We start from the raw sequence: 9,815 nt of genomic DNA, 5'->3' as shown, positions 1-9,815 counted from the left end.
ATTTATTTATCGCTTCACAAAAAAAAATTCATCTCTTTTTCTCTTTGCCGTTTTCTTAACGAATTCAATTAATACATTTTAAAAGAATTTTTCACATTTTATTTATCATTAATTATATTATCATTATTGAGAATTAAATAATTTACGCGTACTTTCATCTCAGTCTTTTCTTTAATGTTTTAACGACTAACGTTTGGAAGTTTCTGGAAATTTACAGTTTGAGAATTGCTCGTCGCTTTTTATTTTTTTTTTTCTTTTTGCTTTCGTCTTTGGTTTTTGTGAATACATTTGAAGATTTCGAATCTTTCGATATACGATACGATATATATTGAAAGCTTGTCAAAATGAGTTTTCATAAAAGCGATTCACGTACCCCTTTGGCGCCCACACTATATTCAGTAAGTAAATAAAATAGATTTTTTGCTAATAGTTTATAAAAAAATTAAAGAGAGAGCGTTTAACCAGAGCGTTTAATGTATGTAATGTTGAAAAATTATTGTTAAATGTTGAATGTTGAATGTGTTTTATAGAATTTTTAATACGGTTTTATCGTTTTTATTGTACATTTATTAATTTTTTAAATTACAATACAATAACAATATTGTTACACTATACAGTAAAAGTAAATCACCCTTAAAACATTTTCAGCTACACTGTGGTATTTCATTAATATCGGTTTCAACCAGCACAGTGGTGTAGCACGTTTTCCTAGGGGATGAAAATTTTGTAAAAAGGAAAAAAACAAAATTGAATAACAAAGTCATTCATACAGAAGGCATCACAACAGTGATAGAAGATTTTTTTTTTATTTTAATATATAATACAAGTCGATCGTTAGATACCCTTTATAAATATTTACTCTTTTTACTCTATTGTAATATGATATGATTTTGAAAATGTATTAACGTTATTCTCGGATTGGTTAAATTTTTTACGATATCAGTTTTCCTATATATAGCATCTATATAAGCATCTTTTATATTAACACAATTTCCGGTATTGCACGCTCTTTATAAGATAATATAAGATTTAAAATTTTGTTTCTCCGATTCTTGCCACGCCTTTCTCTTCAATTTGTTATTAGCTTTAATGATCCAACTAGAGAGTTCTTTGTCTGGAATCATGGCAACTAAATACTAATCTTTTTCATTATGATACTTTCGCCTCTAATTAAATTTTTTTTCACACTATTCTTACGGTATTTACTTACAATAGAATTAATTTACTATTGGCATTTACATAAATAATATATGATTATTTAATTTAGTAAAGAAATTATAGTTGCAAGTAGTAGTGCATTGCCCTGATAATGAGCGAGTACTTTGCAATTTGTACAACTAGGTGGGTGAATGTGAAGAGAATATCTCTTGAATTGAGATCGCGCGACTAAGTTTCTTTGCATAGAGCAAACTTACAAATGATTTCAGATCAACGGGAACTCAATGCTATAACAGCATACTAATGCTAATGTTTTATTTTACATTCATAACACCCTTGAAAAGCGTTCTCCGCACTGAAGACTCCATTGAACATCAATACAAAATTTAACAGAAATAATTTTCCAAGTGGGCGTGAACAATATAAAAACACGTTATGGACATTTAATTTCGAATATTGTATAAATGGCTTGCATTAACTATAACTATATCATAGTAGTTCATGTGATAAAATTCGATGCAATTATTCAGGATTGACCTCTTCGCCGTATATACGCTAAAGGATAGAGTTTTCGAGGTGACGTGTATCACACTTCATTTTTAATTATTTAGTCAATGTAACTTTATAATAATAATGATGTTACAAGAATTAGGTCTTAGGTCCTTAGGTCTTGCCAGTAAACGAACGCATCTGCGTAACAGAGATATTTTGAATCATACAGTTGAAGTTTCAAATTTTATTATAATACAATGTATGGACATGCATTTTAAATTTCATTTATCTAGATATATATATATATATTATCTATATATATATATATATATATATATATATATATATTAGATACATAATCTATATATATTATATATCTTATATATCTAATATACATAAATACATGTATCTACTCATTAACCGACACTCGTATTACACATAATAATGGATTTCTCAGTGTATTTGCGTTTGGTTTACGATTTTACTAATGGAAATTTCCACTGTGCTGAATTACTAACAATACACGAGACATTGAAACAATAAACACTCGTTGTATGCACTTTGTATATGTTAAACAATATCACCTTTTATTCCTATAGTGTGTTTGCCTTGCAGAATTGAATACGTAGACAATGTACAGTAAACTCTACTGACAATCAACCTTGTGTAGGCAAGCGTCCACTAAAGGCGAGTCTCTTTCACTGCAATACGATAATGCAATGCAAAGATTAATGAAAACTCTTGCCGTTTTTTCATAATAGAGTTCACTGTATAACTAACTGTAAACTGTACTATATATATATGTACTATATATATATATATATAAATAGTATTTCCTATTAGGGGAATAATACATTGAGCATTTAGTTCCTAAACATGATTTCGACTTTCTTCTAGCATTGCTAGTAGCAATCTCTGTTCAAGTTTTTCAAACTAATCAGGAAGAAACGTGTTTATGAACGGCCGGCGGCGGTCTTCAACACGTTTAATTCAGTTTGCTTTTTTACATTCTAAAATGCAAGAAACGATTCCATAAAGGAAGGTCTTGTCTGCGCGACTAAGCCGCGTTAATTCATTCGTTCATAAGAAAATTTGGAAGAGAAAAAATTTTCAAATTAGGATAGAATAGGTTTCTTTTTTCTTTTTATTTCTTTTTTATAATGTAAACGTGACATGCTATGTAAGTTAATTTTGAATTGTTTTTGAACTGTATATGTGTGTATACAGCAGCTTAGATAACTATATAAAATTAGCGATAACATCCACAAAATCCAAAAAGTATAGCTGAAAAGTTCGCATAGAAGTAAAAAGAAGAAGAAGAAGAAGAAGAAAAATAAATCGAGAAAAGAATTTGAAATTATTACAAACATATCATTATAAGGCCATATTTTTTCGATAATACAATTTATAGGATTTCTGTTGAGCATTTTCATGCCTTTCAAGCAAACCAACAAAACTAATTAGTTTCCTATGATGATGGGTACGAGCAGCGAACAATTTTTCTCATATTCGAAATTTGATGCACAAATGGTACTGCGTTCCACTACTAGTGGAGGCGATATTCTGGAATCAGTGCAATTACTGGGCATACGAGCAGAAAATTTTTCGTTATAAACCGTACAAAACGAATCGCTTATGATTCTTTTTTTCTTTTTTTTTTGTTTACATTTGAATCGATTTCTTCAATAATTGCTTTCTACATTCATTAGCAATTTTTTTTGTCAAGTAAAGCATTGCGAAAAACTTTCCATAAACTTAGTGGAATTTCACTTACTCATTAAATACAAATTAATCAATGTAAGATAAATTTAATAAAAGCCCAGTTCTTGGGATTGTTGAAAGGAAATTCAATCGAATTCGAATGAATAAAACTGCAAAGCTGCAGCTCTAAAATTGCGTATAGAATAACAAACAAGTTTCGCATAAATTTTATATTTATTTATTTCTTGCGATCGGATTTAGTTTAAAAATCGCCCTACTCTCTCGCGAGCATAATTTCTAAGAATTTTAAAGTTTCTCATTTTTCCCTGACCACGAGAATGTAGAACTTCAATTTTTAACGCAACAAAATTCCTGTCCATAAAATCGAATATCCGTCCGATTGCAACAACAACAAAAAGCAGCAGCGTAATACGATATATGATCGTTTATATATGAGCGAAATGAGTTCTTGTTCTGTCTTGTCCGCCATCAAATAACTTACGCAAATTGATTGGTGGGTCTGGAAGAAGCAGCTTACCTATGTAATACGATATATGATCGCATATATATGCGCGCAATGAGTCCTTGCTCTGTCTTGTCCGCCATCAAATAACGTACGCAAATTGATTGGTGGGTCTGGAAGAAGCAGCTTAACTATGTAATGCGATATATGATTGCATATATATGAGAGAAATGAGTTCTTGTTCTGTGTTGTCCGCCGTCAAATAACATGTTTGTTGGCGGGTTTGGAAAGCGTTCGACTTAAATTGAATATAATTATTTTTTTGATTTATATATAGCACGCGCAAAAACAGATGCTTTCAAAATAACTATATTCGCATGGATCAATGAATACTTGTTATTGACTTTTATCAGGCGAACAAAACGAAATCAATGCACTCATGCAAAATTTACTATTATTATAACACACTTGATGATGATTTGTTTTTTTTTGTACATGCGCCCGTTAAATATTGTATTTACTCTGTAGCGTAAGATAAGATAATATTTTATTTATTTTTCTTATTGTTTAATTTATTTTAGATAAATAGCAATAATTCGTTTAAAATCAAACTATCTTCTCGTCAAACAATCATATAATTATCGTACTTTGAGAATTGCAAATAAGTTAGTGGCGAAGTGTGACAAGTCATTCAGAAAATTGATGTAATTTTTTTATACTCACACTTTTATGAATACAGGAACTATTAGTAGCCTATAGCAGAAATTAATCTAGAGCTTTGTATATATATATATATATATATATATTTTATAGACTTTCTAAGAATTGAATACAAAAAGCAGTTTAGTCATACAACCGATACGTGTATTACGTGTATTAACGAAATGTTTTTTATAATCATAATCGAAAGGCACGGAGGGATATTTATATATATATATATATATATCGTCAAAACGCTTTCAACACATAAAGGGAAGATTCCTGTTCTTGATCAGCATTAAATCCTAAATTGATTTTAAGCATGTCTCTCTGTGCATCTATTCGTTTGCCTGCCTGTTTGTAACTTTGTGTGTATTTCATATTTTATAATTTTAATATTTTTTCTCGACTTTTTTACATTTCAAAGTTCCTTAAACATATATATATATATATATATATATATATAATACGCTGGGTGTATTAATATCAGTGAAATGATTTTTTTTAAAGCACAACCACTAACGAAAGAAAAAAAAAAAATCTCTCTTTAAAAACATATTCAATATAATAATGAAGTTTTACGACTTGTCGAATCCGATGGTCTCATCTTTTGAGCACTTTGTTCCAGTTCAATCTAGTCCAATTCCCAAACATTACTGATGCGTGTATCCTTTCATGAAAAAATTTCCTAATCTCCCTGAACGATCGTAATGTAAAGAAGAAGAATATCATATGATATCCATTGAAAATCCCTATATGTATATAGAGCTTAGAGCGTAGAGCTTAAAAATGATTATAATTAGCGAATGAGATAGAAACAGAGAAAGAGAGGAAAGGAGAAAGGAACCCACTAGATTATTATTTGTATTGCCCGACAGGCTGCGTCCTATAGAATAATTTATTGGACTCTTTTGCCAGTTTGTTGCTTGCCCGAATGATAGCGTACATTATTAACCGGACGATTGAGAGTTAGACCAATGCGACTTAAAGGGGCAAAAAAGTTTTAATATAGCCCACCGTTTAGAACGTAAAATGATATCGTCTTCTGAAAAGCTTCTCATATCAAAGGTTTAAGCAAATGACGTAACTTACTATTTAACAAAATGGAGAAAAGCTGATGGAAAGAGATAGCTTTAACAATTGAAACAATGCTGGTTTTTTAAATGTAGATTTTAAGAAGAAATTTTGCACAAATTATAGCAGAATTTTTGTACAAGATATGAAAGAGGGAAGGAATTATATATAGTAGGCTTCGATTGGCAAAAATAAAAATTTCACATAATTTCTATTGGCATTGTAGGTGCGATTTGAAACGGTCTTTGGCATAGTTTTAATTTGGCATTTGCGTAATATATCAAAGCAATATCGATACTAACAGGTGACTGACACATTATTTATATACTTACGTATTTTTACATATATACACTATAAACGCTACGTGAATATTTTGCAACTTTGTTTGCATTTTTACACCCACTACCAATAGATGGTCGTTCGTTGGTTTCGTTCGTTCGTTTCTTTTCTATCACATATTACAAATTGCAAAAAGTTTATATATCTCGAATAAAATAGAAATTGTAATGAGCTTTGGGTCTCGTTGGGACACATCAGTGTATCAAATTTCAAGAAAGCACGTCAAAAATTCGCGATATGTAGGTTGAACACGAGAAAGCGAGATAGGTAGACAGTTGGAAGGACGGACGGGACGGACATACAAGTTTAAATCCTTCATTAATAAATTGATACTGAATCGATTGGTATGATAGGAGGAGGGCTTAGATCTCGATTTTCTTGCGTGTTGCATACATCCACACGAACTTGATGTAACCATTTCTACTGCAAGTGATTTCGGGTATAATGAATGAAACTGCTTATTAATTAAAATTCAAAAATTCAATTAAGTTTTCCGTGCTTTGAGTGGAACACGTATTGATTGGTTTTTAGTTAACATTAGTACACTTTCGCTCACATTAAAAATATATATGTATACATTTTCTTGAAAGTTGCATTTAAGATCGTAGCAGATACAAATAGTTCTCTCTTTTTCATATATTTTCATAAATTGCTTTTTAAATAACTTACACTAATAGCTAATAATTTATTTACAGTGATAGCAGTAGAAAATTCGCAAATTGTTAAAATATCAAATGAAAATTTTATTTATCTTCTTCTTGTCAATATTTTGGAAATTCATTTTAAATCAAGCAAGAAATGTTAAGCATATTCTTTGTGTGTTTTTTTTTTTTTGTTTTTTATATCCATCATCGAAGGATGAGGAGTATATTCCTATTTGGTCGAAAGGTTTGCAACGCCCAGAAGAAAGCGTCAGAGATCCCATAAAGTTTATATATTCTTGACCAGCCATAAATTCTAAATCAATTAAGGCATGTCCGTCTGTTCGTCTGTCCGTCTCTTATGTCTGTTGTAAAAATTCTTCGGGCCACAAAAATGAAGCTATCGACTTCAAATTTGTCAGTAACCTTAGAAGGTCTTGCACGCTGGTTGGTATTGACAGTAGGTCAAACCGTTCGAAGGACACACCCACAGCACCATGTAAACTAAGAACATCTCCGTTTTGGGAATGAAAATTGTTTTTGCCCATTTCTCCTAAACTATAGCAAATAAATATAAAAAAATTTGAAGGCAGATTTTATGGGCGATGCTGTAGCATTTGCGCATAGAAATGGAAAAATTGACCATGCCCACACAGTATTTAATGTAAAACTTAATTATTTTCTCAATACCTTTAAAACGCGCAGAAACAATCTTCAAAAACCCGAAATTCCTGGCGAGTTTCAAATCTTGAATGCACCTAAACATGTCCGCCTATTCGTCTGTCTGATTGGGCAACTTTGTACCATTTGTGGTTAACTTTCTCCCGTCAGCGAAAATTTGCAAAACAATTTGGAATTGATCTAGGCTTTCCAAAGGACGGGCCTACAACGCCCATATGCCTCTAAGACAGAAAGTTTTTATTTTGAATAGAGAAGAAGTTAACTGCACCCACTCCATAGTATAGAGCTTTTACTGCTTTTGTCTTCTTTTTTCGTTCCCGACAGAATTTAATTTTCTTAATTGTTTTTCTTTTTTTTAAAGGAATATGTAGTAACCAACTTACTGCATCGCTACAATATAATATATGCGGCAATGCTCTGCTACCCTCAAGGAAGTCTTATTCCTTATAAGGTCGAAGAATTATCCTATTATTATTTATCATCGCATTAGAATATTTTGTATTCCCTTTGTAGACTAATCGACTATTTTTCATCACTTTTTATTAAAAAGTTTTCACGTAGCGACTTTATGTGGAGAGTGGTTGTGCGAATCTGTGGTTGTAATCGATACGATTTTCGTTTAGCGTTCATCTTTAGGTCAGGGCATGTCAATTCCATTAAAATATTTCGAGAATTATGATATGTATGTTAAACAATAACAACACGTGGTCGGTGGGACAGACGATTTAGATAGCGATTCTGAGTGAAAAAATATGAAAAAGATGTTCACATCTTATGTTCTTCTAGGCTTTGCATAAAATCGTACGAACTTCATATGCTCTCACCATATGTGGTGATAAGCTGTGGTAAACGAACTACGGTTATCGAAAATGATGTCCTTTTGTGCACTGTAACAGAAGTGTGCCGTTGATGACTTGGCGAAATTAAAAAGAGATATCAGTATGAAAAATGCCTGTAATGCTGAGTATTCATCCGCCACATAATAATAACGAGTTATAGAAGGGAGGAAAACGGTATGCAATTTTTACTTTTCGCGTTCAAAATAAATAGAAACTATATTCACCTGATACTATGCATACTATATTTAAAAGCTCAGTTTGTCCGTCTGCACAATGCTTTTCGAAAAGAAAAAGGAGACTAGCTTCCCGTATCGCGATTGTTTGACATTGAAATTTTTCTTTTCTTTCTATCCACCACGCAATGGTATGTTAGTTTTGTCAAAACGTTTGCAAGGCCGAGAACATAGTTTACCTGTGGAAAGTGTATACCTGCGATTAATCACTAACAATACGGAATCGATCCAGGTGTGTCTGTCCGCGTCTCCGTCTATTTATCTATCAATGCCGAAGTGTGTCGTAAATGTGTCGGTTTCAAATTTAGCAAAATTATCGGCAGTGCACGCACAAGAATATGGCAGGATATGCTCACAGTACAACATCAAATCTGGGTTCCTTGCTCATAAAACACGTGCGACAACGACATATGGTTTTCCGTCTATTTTACAGTAGTGGCATAGAGTATCGAACTTTGTTTTTTTTTATGTTTTTTTCTCTTTCCAAACAAATGTTTTCAGGCAGGGGGTGTAAACAACCCTAGCAATCATGGCCCCATGGACGGAATAAATTTCAATTTCCTTTCGATTTGGGTTAGCAGAGTACAGAATTTATAAGGCGAGTGTAATAGATATTGCCACAGATTTTTGCGTCTGTAAGCAGCAAACACGATACCGGATTATTACCACCACACGCGTTAAAGCTTAACGCATACAAATTTTCTAATTTTTCATATGCAGACAGACGTTGGAATTGAATTGCAGGAGATTTAAAAGAAATTGTGAAGATCAAGAAAGGAAGAATATGAATGACGCAGAAGAAGAACATGAATGAAAGAAGAAGAAGAAGAAGAACAAGGACTTAGCTTAAGAAATGAATATATAACTACCTTGTTTTCTGAGTGATATTTTGGATATGTGCTCGGGTGGGTTTCAGTGGCCGAATCGTTCACGCTCATCTTGTAGAGGATCTGTTTGATTTTTTCGTGTTCTTGATCGTCTTATATACCAGGGGGATGTTACACACGGGACATATGAAGAGAGCTAGAAGTTCTATAATATATGTATATATATATATATCTGAATTTGTAATAGCACATGATATATATATATATATATATATATATATGACATTTATATAGGTTGTAGATTATATATTAATTATGCGTACTAAGAAGAATTTTTATGCATTATTAGCAGAGCAAACGCGAACATCATATGTTGTTACAAATTCAGAGAGATAATCCAGTTGAGTTGCGCTTGCGCAGAAAATATGTAATTAGTTTCATTATTTTTTACATAATTAAAATGAGCTCGACACAGGCCCCATTATTTTATGCTTAAATGGATTCAAGCTTACGCATAGCTAAGAACACTTGCAAAGTTGAACATGTTTACTTGCGTTTAGAAAAGTAAAATTTTTAAGTATATAATCTGTGATTACGATTTAAGATTAAGTAGCGGGGTGCGAGAATATAAGATAAGTTGATAATCATCTTTCCAATTACTTTTACTT

General features: G+C 31.8%; 1 protein-coding gene across 2 annotated transcripts in view; it reads left to right on the top strand.

Annotated features, from left to right (window-relative positions):
• The window catches only part of LOC119632599 (proton-coupled amino acid transporter-like protein CG1139), a 57,671-nt gene that overhangs the window by 25,343 nt on the left and 22,513 nt on the right, over positions 1 to 9,815 (top strand). The window contains exon 1 of one of the 2 annotated variants that reach the window (XM_038025578.1): positions 51 to 398. The exons of the other annotated variant lie outside the window; for it this stretch is intronic. Coding sequence (XP_037881506.1) covers positions 345 to 398 — 54 coding nt within the window. The 5' untranslated portion in view covers positions 51 to 344. Of the gene's footprint in view, positions 1 to 50; positions 399 to 9,815 lie in introns of those variants that run through there. 2 annotated transcript variants of the gene reach the window in all.

The sequence above is a fragment of the Glossina fuscipes genome, unplaced genomic scaffold (assembly GCF_014805625.2).
Source record: "Glossina fuscipes isolate IAEA_lab_2018 unplaced genomic scaffold, Yale_Gfus_2 1, whole genome shotgun sequence".
NCBI classification, from domain to species: domain Eukaryota; kingdom Metazoa; phylum Arthropoda; class Insecta; order Diptera; family Glossinidae; genus Glossina; species Glossina fuscipes.
Note: the sequence above shows the minus strand (reverse complement) of the source record. Positions and strands in the feature narration are given on the sequence as shown.